At 36.9% G+C, this 22173-nt stretch overlaps 3 protein-coding genes across 5 annotated transcripts; 2 read left to right on the top strand and 1 right to left on the bottom strand.

The window, feature by feature from the left end:
• The first annotated feature begins 2815 nt into the window (after window positions 1–2815).
• On the top strand, window positions 2816–11856 carry LOC113693774 (light-mediated development protein DET1-like). The gene is made up of 11 exons (XM_027212457.2): window positions 2816–3326; window positions 4128–4555; window positions 4668–4896; window positions 5315–5491; window positions 8845–8913; window positions 9089–9145; window positions 10582–10662; window positions 10768–10932; window positions 11046–11141; window positions 11315–11414; window positions 11516–11856. Exons 1-11 carry the CDS (start codon window positions 3255–3257, stop codon window positions 11653–11655), a joined length of 1614 nt encoding a protein of 537 aa, XP_027068258.1. The 5' UTR covers window positions 2816–3254; the 3' UTR covers window positions 11656–11856.
• Window positions 11857–13761: 1905 nt separating this feature from the next.
• LOC113720409 (probable protein phosphatase 2C 44) lies at window positions 13762–16837 on the top strand. Of its 3 annotated transcripts, none has more exons than XM_027245283.2 (5): window positions 13762–14264; window positions 14589–14846; window positions 15096–15372; window positions 15458–15612; window positions 16366–16837. In XM_027245283.2, the coding sequence occupies exons 1-5, from the start codon at window positions 14190–14192 to the stop codon at window positions 16501–16503; spliced, it is 903 nt and encodes a 300-aa protein (XP_027101084.1). In that variant the 5' UTR covers window positions 13762–14189; the 3' UTR covers window positions 16504–16837. The 3 variants fall into 3 exon arrangements, with proteins under 3 accessions (XP_027101084.1, XP_027101085.1, XP_071910114.1); XM_027245284.2 differs by having other exon boundaries at window positions 13764–14243; XM_072054013.1 differs by having other exon boundaries at window positions 13767–14220.
• A 969-nt stretch (window positions 16838–17806) lies between these two features.
• On the bottom strand, window positions 17807–20852 carry LOC113720406 (leucine-rich repeat extensin-like protein 1). Its single transcript, XM_027245281.2, has 2 exons — window positions 18323–20852; window positions 17807–18192 (listed from the first exon to the last, which is right to left on the bottom strand). Exon 1 carries the CDS (start codon window positions 20543–20545, stop codon window positions 18335–18337), a length of 2211 nt encoding a protein of 736 aa, XP_027101082.2. The 5' UTR covers window positions 20546–20852; the 3' UTR covers window positions 17807–18192; window positions 18323–18334.
• Between the last annotated feature and the right edge of the window lie 1321 nt (window positions 20853–22173).

Here is a 22173-nt window from a genome sequence, read left to right as displayed (position 1 = left end):
GCACAGATCTAATCCGAATTATATTTCCATCAAATCCAAAGATTGAAAGAACAACAAGAAAGGCGAGACAACTAACACTACAACAATCAAACCAAACGGAGAAAAGTGTAAATAAAACTTCAATTGAGCAACCTCAATTTGAAGTAATGACGGAAGAACGAGTTAACTAGAATTAACAAGCATTGAGGGACTTTGCATTATTGAATGAATTGAGAGCACAATCAAACATTGTTAGACCGGCAGTTAATGCAAATTATTTCGAAATTACATTTGCCTTGATTCCAATAATCCAACAAGACCAATTTAGAGGTAACTCAACCGAGGATCCTAATGCTTATTTAGCCAACTTTTCAAAAATATGTGATGCAATCAAATTTGATGGAGTAAGTAATTATGTAATTAAGTTTCAATTGTTTCCATTTGTATTGCATGATAAAGCTAAGGAATAGCTACACTCACATGCACCTAACAATTTTACTACACGGGCAGATTTGTCAAGAGCATTCTTGAATAAATATTTTTCACCAGGTATAACAGTTAAACTAAGAGTGGATATTACAAGTTTTTTCAACAGGAAGATGAATCGTTGTATGAGACTTGGGAGCAATATAGAGAATTGCAACATCCATGCCATGAACTTTCGAATTGGCTTATTGTTTAAATCTTCTATAATAGTTTAACTTATCCTACAAAGATAAATATTGATGCAATTGCAGGTGGAGTATTAATGGAAAAATCTACCAAAGATGTTGGATAGTTAATAAAAGAAATGGCAACCAATAATTACCAAAGGGTAAATGAAAAATTTAGCTATAGAAAATCATCTAGTATGTATAAGGTAGATGCTCTCAATATGTTAAGTGCTTAATTGAACAATGTAGTTAAATTGCCTACTAAACAATGTGGGATTGGTACAAACTCAAATGTGAGTGTTGCATATTGTAGCATTTGTGGCTGAAATCATTATAAAATTAATTGCTTGAGTATTTGAATAGGTACAATATGTTAACAATTACAATTGTCCAACACATATAATCAAGGGTAAAGAAATCATCTAACATTCAGGTGGAATGGCCATGGAGTTCAATAAGAACCAACAAACCCATCGGACTTTCAATTGAAGCAAGCACCTGGCGAGGCTAAACATACATGGGAATTGGCCATCAAAAGAATAGCTAATACAAACAAATGATAACATTGATAGATTAGTTAAAACCACATTCAAGAGATTTGAGCAAAAAAAGGAAAGATTTTACCAATTTATGAACATCTAGAATGATTAGTTCAGTGTCTACATTCGTTATATCAGAATCCATATTACGTGGCACAATTGTCACTGATGAACAACAAAATCCTTTTAAACAAATTTAAACTAATATGCTTTGTCTTGTGTTGCAGAAAATTTCACGACAGGTGGTCTAGCAATGCATGCCCAAATGACTATGCCTGCTTATCTAGACATAATATTTGTTGTATTCCAAATATTAGCTATGTACCTCTTTCTCCAAATTTTGGTTTTGGGAAGTAGAGTGATACCTCATTTACGAACAAAAAGCCCTAAATTTATCCTAATTCTCCAAATTTGATTGAATAAAACTTCATATGATTTGGGTTATTCTTAATTTATAGAAAAATGCAATGCAGCGATCTGATACATGTGAAGTACAAAGGTGATTAAAAATATGTTCACTGAAAACGTAAAAATTTTTCTTTAGAAAACTCTTAATTGGGAGTTAATTCTTTAATCTACAACTTAAGTGAAATAAGTTTAAAAAGGATGAAAAATTCTATTATCTTTTAAATCTTGGGATGAAAAAGTGCAATTAGCCCTGGGAAACTTTTGTTAATCTAATTCCAATAGAAAAGTCTAGGTGAACATTACATTTCTTTTAGTCAAATGTACAAGTATTTTTTTTGGGTAAAAAACAAAAAAACCCCATGTGGTTAACCTAATACACAGAAAAGCTCCTCATGGTTTCAAAATATACAACACGACCCCTCATACTTTGAACTAAATTGTAAAGATGACGGAACCCGTTAAACTTAACAGAAATGGACGAAATGACCAAAATGCACTGATATAATTAAGCAAAAGACAGCTCAAAAAAATCATTTGTTTTATTCTCTAAGTAGAGAGAATTGAGGGTTAAGGGGTAGAATATGTATATTTGATAAAAATTAGGCATAAAAAATTTTTTTTTAGGTTCCAATAAGTCATTTTCGTTAAGTTTAACGAATTCCGTCATCTTTATAATTTAGTTCAAAGCATGAGGTGTCGTATTGTATATTTTAAAACTATAGGGGACTTTTCTGTGTATTAGACTTATCACAGGGATTTTTTTTATTTTTTACCCTTTTTTTTTTTTGCCAAATAGTTTTAGCCTTCATTGTGTCAATGCATAAAATGTTTTGCCTTTTGACTGAGTCAATGTATAAAAGTATAATAGCATTTACATGAAGGAGAATGAGACAATGAGAAAGCAACAAATAAAAGGACAAAAAAACCCGTTTAAATGATGTAATAATTTTTTAAATTGATATAAATAACCTTAAAATTCAAGTCAATATCTAACAAAAGTACATGGAATTTTCACTAGTATGCACAACTTTTTTTTTTTTTATTTTAAAGTTGAATGTGTGCTTAGTGACCAAAAAAATTATTCAGCAGCCAAAAATATATGACTCGAATAATTCAGTGGCTAGTATGGCTTTCCCCCATAAATTTAAAAGCATGCCAAAAAAGAGAAAAGTTAAAAAATAGAAATAGATACAAAGTGATTGGATTGAGGATATAAATACACTGTTCTGTGGTGTACTGCACTGAATTCTTGTACACAAGAAATAGAAGAAATTCTTGTACCCATATCCCTCTTTCCTTTTCCAGTATCTGCACTTGCCTTCTGGTTCCCTCCATCCACACCACACACACACACACGCACAACACTCCGCAACTCTGCTGCCACGTAACACAGACTCAGCCGCTTGAGAACTTCTCTCTCAACTCGTATCAAAAACCCCAACTTTACTTCACTACATGCCCCATAATAAAGGTATTCCTATTGGGGTTCAATGAAATACTCAATCAAGTGAAAGCCAGAATTTGAATTCGAAGGCCACTGATGGAATGAATGTTCTTTACAAGTTATTTGGCCTAAACCCAGATGTGTGATCATTAGTTTTGGGAAGAGAAGAATTAGTACTTCTTAAGAAGTAGAAAAAGATAGGATTTTAATTAAACCATTCTGGTTAAACTGATGTTTAAAAGCAATAACGTTACTGCCAGGATTTTTCAGCGCCAGATTTGTACTCCCGCTCCTGGTACCAGTGTATGTTAGCCTTGCTAATTTTTTTTTTTTTTTTTTTGTAATTCCCTTCTCTTTTGTCTGGGCTTTTCTTGCTTCTTCAATATTGCTGTGCAAAATTCTCATTTTAGTTGTTTTCTGTTGGTTTTGGATTTTCAATTCATGAACTGCAGTGGAGGCTGAACCCTTCAGCCAAGTTAACAACAGGCTGCAGGAACATGATACTCTCTCCTCAATCTGCATTTAGGAGTGCTAGATTTTTTTGGCATATGCACCCCCTATTTTATGATTACCAAATTGACTTGCACGGGAATTCAACAATGTGAGCAGTAGAATGAGAATTGGAATGATTGGAGATCGAACTGTGTACCTGGAATAGGGTGCAAGAAAGTCTAAGTTTTGGCCTTATTTTATGTGTAGAGCTGATACTAGATGAGCTTTGGTTTATCTGCAGTAGAGCGAAGCTAGGGGTTGCTTGTTTGTCTAATAATGACTAATTAGCTGTTGAGCTGAGCTTGAACATGACCACATTGCTAACAAGCTTATTAACCAGTTATTCGATTTATTGCTGTCTGAATTATAAGTTTGAAGTTTTTAGGAAAAAACTTAGCATGACTACTTGATGTGTGAACTTTGAATCAAACTGAATTTGTAGCTTTGTAACATTGAAAGGGTCAAAATCTAACACTGCACAGTCATGTTTTCTTGAAGTATGTAATCTTTTTTGCCATTTCTATATGATATCATATGAGCTGGTTTTTTGCTGATCTTGTGTTCGTATTCTCTTGTTAAATGCAATAATAACAGTTGAATTTGATGCTTCAGATTTACAGCGCCAGACGATTTTATGAGAATATAGTCCCTAGTTGTACGATATATGATGTGGAATGTCCTGATCATTCGTTTCGCAAGTTCACTGAGGATGGCCTGTATCTTATAAGTTTCAGTAGAAATCATCAGGATTTGATCATTTATAGACCGAGATGGCCTTCGTTTTCATGTAAAGAAGAAGATTGTGATACTCATGAGCTTCCTCCAAAAGCTAAAAAATTTGAAGGCTTCTTCACCGAATTATACTCTGTTTCTCTTGCTACAAGTGGCGAACTTATATGTAAGGACTTCTTTCTATACATGGAGAATAATCAATTTGGACTCTTTGCTACTTCAACTGCACAAATTCATGATGCACCTGCTGTTGGAGGTGCAGTTCAAGGCGTCCCATGTGTTGAAAAGATAACTTTTCATCTATTGAGGTGTGAATTTGATGTGCATTGCTAAGTTTGTTAATTTGATCAAGTTTTATCAATCTAGTTACTGAAATACTCTGGTTTTCATTTTTTTTTTGGTTTTCTTGTATTTATTTAGAATGGAAGATGGCGTTGTTCTTGATGAGAGGGTTTTTTGGAGCGACTATGTTAATTTAGCGCACAGCATGGGTGTTTTCTTGTATGATGATTTACTAGCAATAGTCTCACTTCGTTATCAAAGGATACACATTCTCCAGATCAGAGACTCTGGAAACCTTGTTGATGTGCGGACTATTGGGGAATTTTGTCGTGAAGATGATGAACTTTTTCTTTATTCCAGTGTTCAGGCAAGCGCATTGCTTAAAGCTGCTTCTGGCTTTATGCTATTTATCATGTTGTGAATTAAGGTTTTGAAGTTACTGCTTTTGGATGGAAGGGGTCAAATATTAGTGCTACCTTGCAAACATGTTAAATGATCTATTTAACGTGCAAAAGTGCTACATTTTGGCAAAGCACCCTTGTAAGAGAACAAGGCTGTAATGTTATTGGAAAAATTACTAGTTTTCCCCATTTTGAATTGTTATGGCCATGTGTATATGCCTAGAATTTGTCTTATTGGGATGTCATGATCTCAACCACAGAAAATTTTGAAATACTACTAAGCTTCTCAACTTTGTTTAGCCATTCACAGCATTGGCCTTCTTCTATTGGCTTTTTCTGTTTGTTTTTAGGCCTCTGCTCTTACAAATCAACTACTGATTGCAGTCCATGGCAAATCCTGACAAAAGCAAACAATTGCATCAGATGACCATGAATCATGCTGCAAATGGTTTGCATCATGACCGGCCTGCAGGAGAAACTTCTTTCCTGAGTGGCATAAAGCAGCGCTTGCTTTCATTCATATATCAGGGAATATGGAAAGAAGAAACCGACCAAACCTTGGTCAGTCATATTAATATGGAATTAATAATGCTGTTAGAAGGTTTCTTCTCTATTATAATCTACCTGTTCCCCTTTTGTGGTGTGTGGTTACTGGTTTGAGGTTCTGTCAGTTCTTATCCTCTATCAGTTATGAATGTCTTTCCCGTGATCTTAAATTCTGTATATGCTTTTGGCTGTTGCTTGTTGGTTCTTCTTAATGCACACAGTATACATGGATTGGTCACATTCTGCCTCTCGGATGGGGATAGCTTTGCGTATTTGAGAAAGAGTTCTCATCTATTCCTCACCTGATGGTAGTGCTGCTTTTGCTCGGCATCATTGTGATTGTCAGCTACATTATTGAGTGTTCTTGGCTTTTCGTTCAGTTTTCCTCTTTGTACGGTTGTTGATATATCAGCTACCATCCTTGAGCTTTCTTGGCTTTGCATTATCAGATTTTTATCTTCATACCATAGTAGCTATTTGAGGTGCGTCTCCTTCAGAGATTAAGCAGGATGAGTTATCTGGAGTCCTGGGATGATAAATTTTGACACTCTAATGCATTGCAAAGCATCATTGTACCTAAATAGTTCTTACGATATGAGGAAAAGAACCAAATAGCTATTTTCCCTTTTTTATGTATCATTTCTATGCTTGTTCTTCCATATATATGGTATGCTTAGTTATCAGATTTATGGTTGTAATTATTATTTTAAAAAAACCCATAAAGCTTGATAAAGAAAAATTGGTTAGAACTGAAGTTGGTTCTGCATGAAGGTGATCCAAAATTTAAGTTCTGACTGGTTCCAGGTTTTCGGTAATGGTTCCCTGAATGTCCTTAATATAAGGCTGTAATTAGATGTTAGAATATTTCCTCTGGCTGTAAGGCGACTTTATTGGGTATTCATTTGCAATTCAGCTCCAAATCATAACAAGCTGGTCTAGTTTAGAATAAAGCAGACTCTTGTTGGTTGAGAATGGAAGGGAGTTTTTTAATTATTGAAGACCATGTTGGTGAAGAACCAGTTGGTAGGTCAGAAAAGAGACTCTTCTGCAGCTGTTATCTTTATACAAAATACTGTTTGGAACTTTGAGTTTCCCTGATAAAAGTGGCTCATTTTTTGTGGGGTGCTGCTCTAAACAGACAGGCCTTTTCCAGTGGTGATAGATGGTTAAGTCAGGTGTCATCATAGAGTGAGAACTTCATTAAATAAGGAAATGATGTCATTTTCTGCAAATTTCAAGATTCCTGTCTCATCTCATATGATAATTTTTTGAGCTTGGAAAAACTCAAAATTGAAACTTAGATTTGTTGATTTGAAAGGAGGGAAAGCAAGATGGAATATATTCTCAAATTCTTCTAGATAAAGTTATAAGTAAGGCTATTAAACAAGTATCTAGAAGTTATTGAGATGGAGAATGCTACGACAATTAATCTTGGGAAACTCCAGAATTAGAAAAATCAATAGCTAGAATATCTGGCATGCTATGGTTTTCTAGTTTATACCAGGAGTTCATGTTGTGGCACTATGTCCTAACTATGGGAAAGGTGGCTCTTAGTATTCCTGTACTCTTACCGTGTAAGATGGCGATGCCTTTTTCAATGTATTATATATAAAATATTTGTTTCTATCAAGTACATTGCTTCTCTCTGCATCTTCCACCTTTTAATTTCTCAAGTGAATGTTAATGCTGAGTCTTTGAATCTTTAATCTCCTTTTGCAAGGCTCTGATATAAATGTTCCCCATAGGTGATCATGATAGCAATCGTTCATTTGTTTATTCTGGTGGCTTTTTGGTGAAATTTACTCATATGCACTTGGTCTATGATTTCTTGTAAGCCAGCGCCCTTCTTCTCTTCCTCACACTATGCAATCCCTGACTAGAAGCCCTTTTTCATCAATTCTTGTAAAGCAATATCACGATCTCTCCTCTACATCTTCTCTGGGTTAATTTCAGTTGACAGCATTGAAAATTCTCTTCATTTCTCATTTATCTTTAATTATCATGTCAAACACACGGGCCTTTAATGCTACTAAGTTGCAACAATTAGCCACAGTTCCAGTTTCAACTAATTGAAGTGGAAGAACTTGTGCAAGTGAAATGTACGAAATAATACTAGTCTTGAGCCAGAATTGGAGAATGTTGAAGTTTCTAACAATCTCAAATTCTTCAGTTAGACCTCTTTCTTGTAGCACTCATTGACATATTTTTCGAATCCTCTTGCATTGTTGAAAATACAGAAAAAGTATATTTGAGGATCTGTAACCTTGAAAACTTTTCATGTAGTAGACAATGCACAGTCTTTAATGTGATTTTAGTGGAAGATAATTTGATTTTCTTAGCAATTGGTGTTCATTAAGACTGTAAAAATGTAAAGGAGCAATGTGGCTGAAAAAAAATTTCTTGATGCACAGTGAAGATTTTATTTGAAGAATATTTTGTTCTTTTCGCAATTGGGGCTGATGAACACTGTAAAAATGTAAAGGGGCAATCTGTCTGAAATGAAACTTCTTGATGCATAGTGGCTTGAAGCAAAAATGTAGGATGCAACACGAAATTAGTCCTTTTCCAGATATGTCAGTTTCATATTGTATCTATTAATTTGAAATCAAATCCTGTATAATGCCAGAGTTCTATTTGAACTTTCCACAAAACAGCCTTATTGGCATCATTGAGAGTCGTTGCTCTATTTGAGGCACTTCTATTAAATTTCTTGATTTCAGTTTGAGATCGTTCCGTTTGGCCAAAAGAACCATTTCATCATTATTGTTTTCTCCGTTTCTTTTTTCCCCTGATTTTCAACAACAATGAACTTTAGATCATGCCCCAATGTTTCAATTTGTCTTTTATGTTATGGGTCAAAACATGTCCAAACTTTCTGTTGCATCTTCTCTATCATGTACCAACTTGTGCTGGTTGTAAAATAAAAGTTAAAAGCAAGTACTCTGAACTGTATATCCCTCTATCAGTTAGGGCACCATTGCCTTGTGAGCAGCCTCTGGTTGCTGCAATAGCATTACGCACATTCTGCACATTGGCTACAATTTTTTTGGTTGTGTCATTTCTAGCCTTTTTGACAGTTCATGTACAGTGGCAGGAAATAGAAACCTTGATATCATCTTTTATATGTTCAGATTCTTAATGACATGTAATGGAACGAATAGTTCTTTGTGCATGTGTCATTCATCTTTGCTATTTGTTTTACCCTGTATTTCCTGAGATTTTTTTCGAAGTGATGATTTTGCAAAATTTAAAGTATTGTGTATGCCTATGTGGCCTGATCAACTGGATTATGCAACTCTTAGAATGTGACAAATTGAACTTGAAATTGTTAATTTGTCTACTAATTTACCTTTCCGTTGTTTAATCAGAGAATGCAGTGCCTGAAGAAGAAATTTTATTTCCATTTCCAAAATTATGTTGATTTGATAATCTGGAAGGTAGGCTTCCTCTTTAAACTTCCATATGATCCCCTTTGCTTATGCACCAGTGATGCATCATACTGCATATTTTTCCTCTACTTAGCATCCATAAAGTTTATATCCTTTCTAGTTTTCTCACATGATGACATGAACAAAAGCATACATTACAACTTGTTTTCTGAGTTATCCTCAGGTACAATTCTTGGATCGGCATCACCTGTTGATAAAGTTTGGCAGTGTTGATGGCGGAGTGAGATTTCTCTTTCTTTGCTAATTCATCCTCGTAGTTTTAAATGCTTATTCTAAAGGGTGCAAGATGGGCCTGTAGAATTTATTTATTGGGTCTAAACTGGCTCCTAGAAGAAGATATTGTCTAAGTCTTGATGTGAGCTAGATTATGTTCTAGTTTCTTGGGCATTAAAGATATTATGCCATTACAACTTTTAAGTAAATTTTCTCTTTTTAAGCTGACCTTTACTGGAACATCTGTTGATATGACTATTCAGTGTATGCTTCTGTTGGGAGTACAACTATCATATTCTAGGAGAGGTGGTCAATTGTCTAAGCTAAATCTGGTCTTTTGCTGACATCATAATGCTTGTGTGTCTGTTTCTTTTTTCTCTTTCTCAAGCCTAACTGGATTTTTTATTTTTATCATTTTGAAGAGTTAATTTAGATGACTCTGAATATTATAGATTATCAAGTCATACTCATTGTCTGCTTTGATTACAGTCATAGAGTTCTAAAAATTTCCATAAATTTTTACAAGTTTGAGTAATCTTCATGATGTAGTTCTATGTGGAGTAGAATTCCTAGGCTTTGAACTGGAATGTTTACCAGTATGAATTTTGAATTCTAAACTGCTAAAGAACCTTGAAAAGCATCACTTATATTCCCGAGTAATGGTCTAGGCTATTAGGGCATTCATGAATTCCTTGCCTCATAGTTACTGAATGCCCTGAACAGATTTATTCTTGGTGGCCATGAAGGAAAATGCAGAACATAATGTGACTGTAGGCACTTAATAAGACTGAGAGATAACTGCAGGTTTTCCATTGAGCCAAGTTTTCAAAATTGTTTCTCCTTGTGGAACGATTAATTCAAACTCCTTATGGGTTGAGCTAAAGTTCCGAAACTCATGTCTTTGAACACAAAAGCTAATTCTGTAGAACTATTATTGTCTCAAAACTATATAATGCCAAGGTGAAATCTGAAAAATCCTTCATAGGGAGGAATCCAGAGGAAGAAAATAATAGAGCTTTCCATCTAAAAGAGCAGACTAATAAAGATGGCCACTTGGAACTGGCTTTATTGTTGAGTCCACAATAACCAAGAGAGTTTTATATGGCCTGCTTTGTAACCATTTGGCAGGTGTTGTGGTCAGTTGTGCTGGGTGCTTTATGACTACTATAACTTTTCAATGCATAGCATAATATCAAATATTAATGTATGATTCTGTTCAAATAAGTTAAAAATCACTATTGGACATGGCATATCTTAGGGATATAATTGCTGGAACTAAATTGGATAAATACTCTTGAAATGCTATCAAGGATTCTAACTAATATCTACTAGTGTAGCGTCTTGTTGGAGACATATTCTAACTGTGGAGGATGTCATTAAACATAACTGCCAAATTGATTCAAGTAGGTGATTTATACTTATTAAATGTCTTTGAACTTGTAGGTATCTCGAAATGCTGATAACCATCCTGCATTCTTTGCTGTATATAACATGGAGACAACTGAAATAACTGCATTTTATCAGGTGCTTATACTTGACACTTGTGATTCTGAATTTTCTTCAAGAAGTCCTGTTGGACCTAAAGGTTATCCTTAACTTGCAAATAACTTTCTTCCCAATGTCCTGCAGAATTCTACGGATGAGCTGTATTTGTTGTTTGAACTGTTCTGTGATCACTTTCATGTGTCAGGCAAAAATTCACTTTATATGAATTTCATATCAACTCATTCAAATAACATTCATAACCTAGAGCAACTGAAGTCCAATAAAAACAAAGCTAGCAGCTTGTCTCAGGTAACCTGGTATTATTCTTTACAATATATCAAAGTAGTCCTACTGCCTTGTCACATATGATTAAGATTTCATTCAATCCAATAATCATCTGAGGAGTTTGTCCGCTTTTGCAGTTTGTGAAGAAGATGCTCTCCTCTTTGCCTTTTAGTTGTCAGTCTCAAAGTCCTTCACCCTACTTTGATCAATCTCTCTTTCGATACGATGAAAAGGTTTGCCTTTAAATTTGCAGCACTTGGATATCCATGAGGACCTGCATGACATGAGTTTGATAAAAAAACCTTTTCTGACGTTTCACTTGCATCTGTCACAAGATGATGGCTGCATTTTGGATTTCATACCATTTTGTCCTAGTATTTGACTTGTAAGGTGACTATTGTTGCAGCTGATCTCAGCTACTGACCGGCACAGACAATCTACTGACCATCCCATCAAATTTATTTCGAGGCGGCAGCCCAATATCCTCAAGTTCAAGATCAAACCAGGTACTTCTCATTTGCTTGTTGAAAACTTTCTTGGTTTTCAAATGTTTACAGCATTCTTTCGGACTCGCAAAATAAATGTGTTTACTGCTGTTCTCCATCAGGACCTGAAGCTGGCAACACAGATACTCGGTCGAAAAAGATTTCTTCATTTCTTTTCCATCCCTTTCTGCCTCTAGCACTTTCTGTTCAGCAGACATTATTTTTGCAGCCAGCGGTTGTAAATATTCACTTTCGCAGATAATTATCCCTCTTGTCCTTAATTAGGTTCTTGTTCTTATTCCTCTGTCCTTGTTTCACCTCATTTTGGTGTAGTTTAGGATGCAAATTTTGTACTATAACTCTTGTAATAGTAATACCACTCAAGATTGGAGTTAAAAAACCAAGAAAAATGCTCTACCGATTCGATCCGAGCTCTTGGAATTGGAATAACCATTTGTCAGGACTCTTCGGTGTAAGTTCCTTGGCTTGGACAGGGCATGTAGCTCGTCGCTATCCCTGGATCAAGGCTCAATTCAATTAAGTCCGTAGCGTCTACCGATTTTGCCATATCCCCTTTCTTTTGGTTTGAGATTAAAATTTCATTGTGATGTCATTGCTTTTTTTTTCTTTCCTTTATTTTAAAAAAACCAAGAAAAATGCTCAAGGTTGATATATATATATATATATATATGTATGTATGTATGTATATTTGTACCATATCCAACGCAGATGGGCATTTATTAGATCAAGGAGACGAGATTATGGCCTTTGAGTTTGAAGCGGCCGGTGAATGTCCACATGGGGTGGGGTTGGGTAGGCTGCTGGACCCAAAAAAAAAAAAATTCCATGGTTGAATTTGACTCAGGTCAGAGGGACAATACCGACGTTGACATTTAAGGAAGATGTATCATATGAGAGTTGACTGTTTCAAACCTCGTCGGTACAATGAGTATACCGTTTCTATTAAATACCTTTTGCATTTGAAAGTTAATTGATAATCAATTGAAATGCGAAGAAGAAAATAAGAGGAATTATTGTTCAATGCACTTAATTTACATATAATTGTGTACAATTTAAAGGGATATTTTATTGAGTACTCCATTCGTCCCATTTTGATAATCCTGTTTTCCTTTTTCGTCTGTTCCAAATTGTAATTCACTTTTCAATTGAAGAATGTAGTTGTATTTTAATTTTCCTAAAATACCCCCATTCAATGTAAATTGTTGTTACTACAAATCTACCCCATTTAATGAGAGTTGATTCTTTTTTTTTCCATTAATTTAAGTTCCAAAAAAGTTGTACTCTAATTAATGTGAGAGTATTTTAGGAAAATAGCTACCTAAATTGATTGTTCTAACAAAGTTAACTATTTTTTCTTAAATTGTGTGAAAAAAAAAAAATCAGGACTATCAAAGTGAGACGGAGGAAGTATTTAATTATCAATATAAGTCAAAAATGATAAAGACCCAATACCAATTAATTACAGATATGATTAGATGTATTGTGCCAAATTTCATACTAACTACGCAAAAGAGAAGGAACACATTAGGAATTAGTGGCATGAATAAATGAAATAAATAAATAAATAAAAAAGAAGAAGGAAAGTTTGTTTAGCTTTTCCATGCTTTTTAGTATTAGACATTCTTGTACATATAAGTAACAAAATTGTAAACCAATTCGTATTTTGATTCCATCGTGAAACCGTCAATATCACTATTTGAAATTTAAGTAAGGGATTACAATGATTCAAACTCCAAGCATTGGAGACTAATAATTCAAAGTTAAAATAGTTGTTCTAAAGAAAATTTGATTTTGACCGTGCAGGTCAATTGTCCTAAATCTTCTCAAAATGGCCTTGTTCAAAAAAATTTCTATGTTTTTCGTGAACACATTTCTCATTCATTTTTTTACCTCACATTTATCAAATCGCTACGATACATTTTCTACAAAAACTCCAGAAAATTGCAATCAATCTGCTCAAAATTAGAAACTTTGTGAACATTTACTTTCGTCTAAATATAAAGGGACCAATTTGGCGCACGCACTAAACATTAATGATCTTTTCAGGACTTTGGAGGGGCCAATTTGTGAACCTCGTGAACACATTTCTCAATTATTTTTTTACCTCATATATATTAAATCGCCACGGTACATTTTCTACAAAAATTCCAGAAAATTGCAATCTAAATCCGCTCAAAATTAGAAACTTTGTGAACATTTATTTTCGTCTAAATATAGAGGGGCCAATTTGGCATACACAGTAAACATTAAGGATCTTTTCAGAACCTTGGAGGTGAAATATCCAAATTTTGAGTTGGGTACCATTTCCATATGATATTTTAAAGAATTTGCAAGTCTCAACCGTCCCGGTTCCATCTAAATTTCCGTGTTAGTCAATCAAAACTTGAAGAACGGATTTGTCTTAATTACATTTAATCTAAAAGGAAATTTCGTCGTCACTTCATTTGAAAAAATACGCACAAAAACGCCCGCAGTAAACGCCCTCCGTTTTTCCCATTGGAAGACTTTCTCCATTTCTCCAATCTCGCCAGAAAAAGAAACCCACCAAGAATCAACACGTTTTCCACCTAAAAATTTTTTCTGTTACTTTCACACAGGAGAATCGAATTCAAATACTTCAATTTTCTGCTTTTCAATCAGACTTACGGCTATTTGATCAACCATCAAGAACTTGGGTTCAACCAGCAAACAGAGTTCTTTCTCTTATGAAGCCTTGGAGCCATTAATTGGAGGAGGAAAAAGTTTTTAATAAGCAGCTGAGAATCAATTTCATTCATGGAGGCTGGCAGTAGTGGCGGACCTGGCGGTGGTCTTCTGACTAAGATCAAGGCGCCCTTTCTTTCTTTCCTTGTTTAGTACTCAAATTTGATTATGCTCATATTTTCTTGATTTATTTCTTGTTATTGTAGTTTTAGTACAATTTTTTTTGTCATATAATAATATTATCATCTTTCACTATATGGTGCATGTGGATATTGTTTGATATGGGCATGCTTAGGAAACTGGTATCATGGTACATAGATTTCTAGTTTGACTGCTGTATGCTTGTTTGTTTCCCTTGGTGTTGCTAGATACAAATTAATGTTACCTACATGCTTGAATTGGTTGTTGAAATTTATGGTTTAGAATTGTTATCTGATGACTAGTTTTCTACGTTTTTTGTGGGTACTGTAGAAAGCTGCTTGTCTCGATTTTTCTCCGCCAGACACGGGAAAGGGAAAAAGCAAGGTATCAGGCAGCAATTGTAAGCTAGCTCATGGGTTCCACTTGGTTGAAGGACAATCAGGACACTCCATGGAAGATTACCATGTTGCTGAATACAGGAAAAGGGGTGGTCATGTACTCGGACTCTTTGCAATCTTTGATGGGCATCTTGGTGATCGTGTCCCTAGTTATTTGAAAGATAATCTCTTCAATAACATACTTGAACAGGTATGAATCTGTCCTTGCACATATGAATGCGATTATGTGCATTTTAGATTTTTCCTATCCTTTTACTTCGTTAATTATAGTTTGGAATCATCTCTTCTTTGTGAAGTTATGCATTAACTAACTCAAGGTGTACATGATACGTTTTCCAACATTATACTGATCACATGCTAAGCCAAAACTTCACTCTAACTTTTGAAGAACCTAACTTTGGGAATCAACTTCGGTTCCTTGTTTGTTGTTTTTGGACAGCCTAACTTTTGGGATTACCCTGAGCTTGCTATTAAAAATGCTTATCGCTCCACTGATGACCTTATATTGGAGAATACCAGACAATTTGGCCCTGGTGGCTCAACAGCAGTGACGGCTATTGTCATTGATGGAAAAGATTTATGGATAGCAAATGTAGGAGATTCAAGAGCTGTTGTGTGCGAGAGAGGTGCTGCCAATCAAATTACTGTTGACCATGAGCCACATAGTGAACGAAGAAGGATTGAGAAGAAGGGTGGCTTCGTGACTACTCTTCCTGGTAACTTTGCATAAAAATGATGTAAAAGTATGCTTCTTTACCGTACTTTCTCCAGCCAGTAGCAACTTAAAAATTCTTGTTTTAGGAGATGTGCCTCGAGTGAATGGCCAACTTGCAGTTGCACGTGCTTTTGGAGATCAAAATTTGAAAGCTCATTTGAGTTCTGAACCAGATATACGACATGTTCCTATTGATAGCACAATAGAGTTTGTCATATTGGCAAGTGATGGCTTATGGAAGGTTGGTTTTCTAAACACTATTCAGAACTTTAAGCATATTTGTGTCTTCTGTTTGAATTTTTCATCTTTCTCCCTTTGGATGGAAGGTCTGATGAAAACATCCTTAAGAAGCTCAAGTAGAAATTGTAGTTTTTAAGGCTAAAAGTTCATGTATAGATTGTGAATGGTTGTGATTTGGCTTGGTTTTGGTGTTTGTTTTATGCTGGTCTCGATTAATGAAAGCATTGGTTTAAAACGCTTATTTTGATCAACCTTTTAAATCCTCTAGGAATCTTTGATTGAAATAAATGAAGATCATAACAAAGGGAAGTAATTTTCGTCTACAAATATCACTGTGTTTTGATGAAGTTGAAGGCTTTATAGAAAGTTGTACAAGTAGCACAAGCATCTAATCTATCTTCATCCTTAAGGTTTTAATCCTTGATAAAGAATCAACTAGAGCATCTAATGAATGGAGATCAGGACATAAATACAGGGTAGTTCTTTGTGTACTTTTTATAAATCTTACATGTTGGATATGAGATGGTTTTTTTTGGGGTGGGGGGGGGGGGGGGAGGAGGGGAATATGATATGGTTTGTTGTCTTATTACTAGAATCAGTTTCATAACTTTCAGTACTTTGCGATAGTTTACAGATTTTAACTTCTTGAATTGAATGAGCGTTTATGCGTACATTTTGAACTTCTAGAACATGGATAATTCACCCAAAGAATGTTGTTGAAATCTACAATTTGAAGAAGCAAATGGCATTGCAGGTCATGAAGAATCAAGAGGCAGTGGATCTGGTGAAATCCATCAAGGATCCTCAAGCAGCTGCTAAGCGTTTGACCATGGAGGCATTAGCAAGAAAGAGTAAAGATGACATTTCATGCATTGTAATTCGCTTTGGATGAAAGCTAAGAGACCGGGCAGGATCTTTTAGCAACTACTCAAATCGCTGCGTGTTGTTGCGTTGTTAGGTTCTTTCCATTTCAGTAAACCATTTTGATTGAGATGTTAGGGTTGAGGGATATTTCATTGTTTGCATAGATAGTACATAATAGAAGGTGAGTCAAACAGGCAGTTTTCACTTAGTATTGTGTTATTGCACAAGTGCATACTTCTTTCTAGGGTGGCATTTTTGCTGCCTTATCCTGTTTTTTGGATGTAAATTTGTTGATTGTTTGAGGTGAAACTTGCAGTTTGCACTTGTATATATATGAATTAGAGGGTAATGACTTGCAGTTATTTCTAGGAAAGAAACCCCATTTTGCTCTTTTTTTGTCTTCATAGAACATAAACTATTTATCAAGACATCAGCCAAAAAGAATAGGCTGAATAAAGTGTCTACTGTCCTCTCCAACCCTATGATTCTAACTCTCAAACATGGTTCAAAGTCGCAGTCGCGGTCAGGACCGTTTCATATTGATGTCGGCACATCGATTACAATCTCGTCGAGATGCAAATTTTGAAGCATTTAATATTTTAAAAGTTATGAATAATATCAAAAAGTATGTTAAACAAAAATAATTAAAAAAATTAGCAAAAGAAAATCTATAAAATATAAATTTACGAGTTGACTCCAGATGATTCGGGTAGACTCGATCGAGACTATCCGTATCGAAAACTTCTTCGATGAGTTTTTAGTGACTCGGTCGAATTATCGACAAATCAAGTATTTCGGTGTCATTCCGTCAAATGAGTTCTCAGTGATTCGGCCGAATTATCGACAAATCAAGTATTTCGGTGTCATTTCATCCTGGAGGGATTCTGTCCCAATATCGTAGCGAAGGGATCCGTTGCACTGTTCGCCAACAATCATGCCTACTTACAGGTTGGTAGGATCGGAAGTTTCAGAATGGAGTTTGATTGTATACAAGCCATTTCCAGGAAGTTTCAGAAGCGAACCGATTTGGCTGTGACGGCGGCCGACGACCGAGTTGCCCGTTTGACTCTGTATTTTCGCGTTTCACTATCACCATCACCCAGGAATCTTTCCACTCCAGGTTGAACGAATCAAATTAGAGACAAGAACCACTAAAACGATGGTCCTACTAATTTTTTTATAAACTTCTTTGTTACATAAGAAAGTGATCACAAAATTTGTTTTTATTAAGGAATGTAATATATAATAATTTTATGATTGAAAAATTTGTTCACGGAGATTTCTAATTCTGACGTACTATAATTTTTGAACAACGTAAACTCACTTGATCATGAATCAATTCATGGATATAGTAAATAAATTTCAATTATACACAATAAACATATGTATAACAAATAATACAAATGTTAACCCCACCCCCCCCTCTCTCCCCTTGGGTTGTTTTGACACAACACAAGAAACTCAAAAATGAGTTTTTTTTTTTTTTTACCCTAATCAATTTTGATTAGGCCCCCAAAGAAATGAAAACAAAAAATAATAATAATAATAGCCCAAAAAAATTCATATGAGACTACTTTTATCTCTAATATAAAAATTATTGCTCAAAACTAGAAAGCAGCCTCTCAAAAGTCAAACCCAAAATTCAACCACTTTGAGCCCTCCTTTGTAACTTTGCTATTTGCATGCATGCAAATGAATCCCCATCCAAATCCTCTCACTGCAAAAAAAAAAAAAGGGCCAGCGAAGAGAATATATGTTATTAGTAAATTTATATGCACAAAATTGATGTTTCTTTTCTGGCAACAGTATGTATTGATACTAGGATGGAGATGTGGAGATTATTATACCTTGAGAAGGGTTCAATAGTATGGAATTGTAGGTGGTGGCGGTGATGCATAAGAGACTCCTGTTATTGGAGGAAGGGGAACGTTCATCTCGGGTGGCGGCGGTGATGGATGCACGTATGGTGGAGGTGGGGATGGTGATGGCGGCGGTGGGGACGAATAAATGTATGGAGGCGGTGGCGATGGTGATGGAGGTGGCGGTGATTTATATACATATGGAGGAGGTGGCGATGGTGATGGTGGTGGTGGGGAGGTGTAGTGATATGGAGTACTGGGTGGTGGAGGAGATGGAGGTGACTGCCAATGATGTTCAATAGGTGGTGGTGGTGGTGGGACAGGTTCGTTACATTCAGGTGGTGGTGGTGGTGGTGGTTCATTACATTTGTAGGGTGGCGGTGGTGGTGGAAGAGGATGCGATGGGTTTGGTGCATACGCTCCTGGTGAAGGAGCTGGAGTAGTTGGCGGTTTATGTTCAGGTGGAGGAGGAGGAGGAGATGTTACATAAACAGGTGGTGGTGGTGGAGGCGGCGGGGCTTGATAAGTTGGTGTTGGAGTGTAAACCGGCGGAGGAGGTGATTTAGGCTGATAAGTAGGAGGTGGGGGCGGCGGAGCATGATAAGTTGGTGCTGGAGTGTAAACTGGCGGTGGAGGAGGTGCTTTAGGTTGATAAGTAGGAGGTGGGGTCTCTACCGGTGGAGGTGGCTGGTAGTATACCGGAGGTGGTGGTGATGGAGATGAATGTACGGGCTCGGGGTTCACCGGTCCAGGAGGAGGCGGTGGTCGGTTATGAATCACCGGAGAAACTCCCTCAGTAGGCGGCGGAGGATGGGATGGTCCAGGTGTCGGAGTTGGTGTTGGCGAGGGCGTGGGTGTTGGCGTTGACGCTGTTGGCGGTGGTGGAGGATGCGATCTAGTAGATGGGGAAGACTCCGAAGTCGGCGGCGGCGGAGGAGATGCGGGCTTGAACTGTCTCGGAGTCTGATTAGGCTTCGGTGAGGGAGGCTTTGAACCCACGCCTGGACTTCTCCTGTTCCGCGGCTTCGGCTTCGGAGCAAAGCTCCCGCACTGAGATTTTCTACAGTCAAAAGGCTTAGCAGCATCAGAAGAGCATTCCTCAGCCGACCTCTGATTACTCTTCCCGGCAATGCAGTTCTCTCTCCCATCGGCAACTCTCCCAGAAATGGCACCACAAACCGGAGCCTCCCCAGTGAAGTAGTTGAAAGAATAAGTGAAATTCTGCAGATTGGGAAGCTGACAAATGCTGGCCGGAATCACACCTGTGAGGCGGTTGTGCGCCACATCCAACTGCTCCAGGCTCCTCATTCTGCCAATGGTCGATGGCAGCGGCCCCTGGAGGCTGTTGAAGCTCACGTCAAACACGGTGAGCTTCGTCAGCAGTCCAATCTCCGGCGGAATACATCCGGTGAGGTTGTCGTTTAGAAAGATTAATTCGTTCAACGTTCTTGCCATGTTGCCAATGCTGCCTGGGATGCACCCGCCCAGCTTGTTGTTAGCCAAAACAAGGACAGAAACAGGGGAGTTGCCCAGATTTGGTGGGATTCCGAAGCGGAATCTGTTGTCATTGAGGAACAATGCATCGAGATCCTTGTCGAATACTTGTGATGGAACCGGCCCTTCAAAGTCATTGAACCTCAGGTCCAAGAATTTGAGGAGAGGCAATGAGAGGACTACTCCAGGAAACCCTCCAACAAACCTGTTGTTGCTGAGGTCCAGCTCGAATAGGAGTTTCAAGTTCTTGAAGGTTTTGGGGATTACTCCGCAGAATCTGTTGGAGTTGAGGTGGAAGAGGGCCAGATCGGTGAGGAGGCCGAGCTCGGGAGGGAGGAATCCGGCAATGTCGCCGTGGTTGAGGTCAATGCCGGCAACCACTCTGAGGGAAGCATTGGCAGGAGATGGTGCGCAGTAGACTCCATTGTAGGAGCAGACATCCGGACCTACCCAGTTTCTGGTGAAGTTGAAGGGATCAGAGAAGATGGCCTGTTTCCATGCTTGGAGGGCAATGTAGGCTTGTTGGAGACTTGGGTTCTCAAAGTTGAACTTCTGGAGATCATTCTTGATTCTGTCTAGATCATGACCATCAATATCTTCTGCTGCTGCAGATGCTGGACGACAGATCTGGGAGATCAAGAAGAAGCAAATGATGGTGGATATCAAGAAAGGTGGGCGATGCTGCTTCAGCAGCATTGCCCCTAGTTTTTTGGTCATGGACAAAAGAGAAAATGGGCTCTCAATCAAGACAGGAGAAGAGGAGGGAATGGTGAAGAAAAACTACACATTCAAGGGTTCACGGAGAGGAAATACTGCTAAAAAGTAAAGAAGGGATGGACTGGTTCCAGCTGCCAAGTGCCAATAATTTCTTCTGCCTGTACACTGTCGTCTGTCTTGCTTGCCTCTGAAATGTATCGTATGTGGCAACTGGTCACCTCCATTTATTTCCCCCACAAGTCCCCTCCCTTCATTGGTTTGTATACTTGTTTACACACTGCTTAATTTTAAAAATTAAAAATTCCAGACTATTAGTTGTTTAGCACAAAAGTCTTGGGATTTGGGATTTGGGAGTTGGGAGGGATGATTTTGTTGAAATTTATTTTACTTTTATTATATTTCATGAAGTTGTGGTGAGAGTGATCTAGTCGTTTCATATTCATGTTATGGGAAACCATGAAGTCTGGATTTTGTGCCCTTGAATTTGATTAGGAAGACTTTCCAGTTGTTAATTCTGTGTAATTGTTTAGTTTTCCTTTTTTTTTTTTTTTTAAAGGGGGTGGGAGCTGTCCTGTTCCAGATGGATCTGGCAATTGTTGGGAATTTAATAATTTAATGAACAATTCATAGGCACCGTTTTATGACGCGGAATGGTCTAGGGGAGCTCTTAAAACTCTTCTGTGCACTAGGTGTTATAGGAAAATATTATATTTCGTTCGTTCAAAAAATTCAAAAAGTGCAGTAGTGCATGTTTGTCTGATCGGAGGTTTTCTTCGAATTCCAGTGCAAACTCTGTTAGACCCTCTTCCCTCGCAGTGTAACATTGGAGTAACGCAGATTGTTGTCATTAGACAAAAACGATAAAAAGTTTTATGATGGAATGGCAATGCAATAACCATTCCATCACATAATTAAGTCAATCCCAATTCAATTTCACAAAATTAAAATGTCTTTTGAAAAGTAAATAGAAATCCAATTATTACATGCTAGCACGTTGTTGAAGCATTAGATTTAAAAAAAAAAAAAAAAGGTGGGGGTGGGGGGCGGGGGTTAGGAAGAGATGCAAAGCAACTAGAAAAATCAATACAAAATTGACAAATACAACTGTTGATGATTGATTCAAATGATGAATGTCGAATATTTGAAGGGAAGAAAGAAGAAAAGCATACAACTAATTGACAATTGTACTACGGGCTTAGTCCTTACACAAACAGAAAGACGTGTCTGCAAATTAGTTTTGAATTTGATTCGTTCATTCGCTCACTGGCTACCCCAACTGGCCCAACAACCAACTACTACTACTCCACTATTCAGTTTTGTCCGCGTTCTTTTTGTAACACTACTACTTTTATTGAGTTTCAATCAACTTTCCCTTTTTTCCTCTTTACAGATATCTACACCTATCCCCTTTTCTTCTTTTACCTTTTCTTAGCCTCAATTTTTTTTGTTTATTTTTGTTTTTAGGGCTTGAGATGGAATAGGAGGATAGAATTGAATAAACCCTTCTTGTTTAATGAGATTTTGAGATTTTTTTTTTGGATATTAAAGATTAATAATGTGATTCTTGTATCTTCTTTTCATCAAATACTTTTTCCTTAGTCTCAATAAGTGTGTTTGGACAGTAGATC

Source organism: Coffea arabica, chromosome 6c (genome assembly GCF_036785885.1).
Source record: "Coffea arabica cultivar ET-39 chromosome 6c, Coffea Arabica ET-39 HiFi, whole genome shotgun sequence".
Lineage (NCBI taxonomy): Eukaryota > Viridiplantae > Streptophyta > Magnoliopsida > Gentianales > Rubiaceae > Coffea > Coffea arabica.
Note: the sequence above shows the minus strand (reverse complement) of the source record. Positions and strands in the feature narration are given on the sequence as shown.

Bases quoted from the DNA above. Each gene is read 5' to 3' on its own strand.
- LOC113720409 (XM_027245283.2), top strand. From the start codon at position 14,190: ATGGAGGCTGGCAGTAGTGGCGGACCTGGCGGTGGTCTTCTGACTAAG. The intron at 14,847-15,095 runs GTATGAATCTGT...GTTTTTGGACAG, and splicing joins TCAATAACATACTTGAACAG to CCTAACTTTTGGGATTACCC. The intron at 15,373-15,457 runs GTAACTTTGCAT...TTCTTGTTTTAG, and splicing joins CTTCGTGACTACTCTTCCTG to GAGATGTGCCTCGAGTGAAT.
- LOC113720406 (XM_027245281.2), bottom strand. From the start codon at position 20,545: ATGACCAAAAAACTAGGGGCAATGCTGCTGAAGCAGCATCGCCCACCT.
- LOC113693774 (XM_027212457.2), top strand. From the start codon at position 3,255: ATGTTTAAAAGCAATAACGTTACTGCCAGGATTTTTCAGCGCCAGATT. The intron at 4,897-5,314 runs GCAAGCGCATTG...TACTGATTGCAG, and splicing joins TTCTTTATTCCAGTGTTCAG to TCCATGGCAAATCCTGACAA. The intron at 10,663-10,767 runs GTGCTTATACTT...AATGTCCTGCAG, and splicing joins AAATAACTGCATTTTATCAG to AATTCTACGGATGAGCTGTA.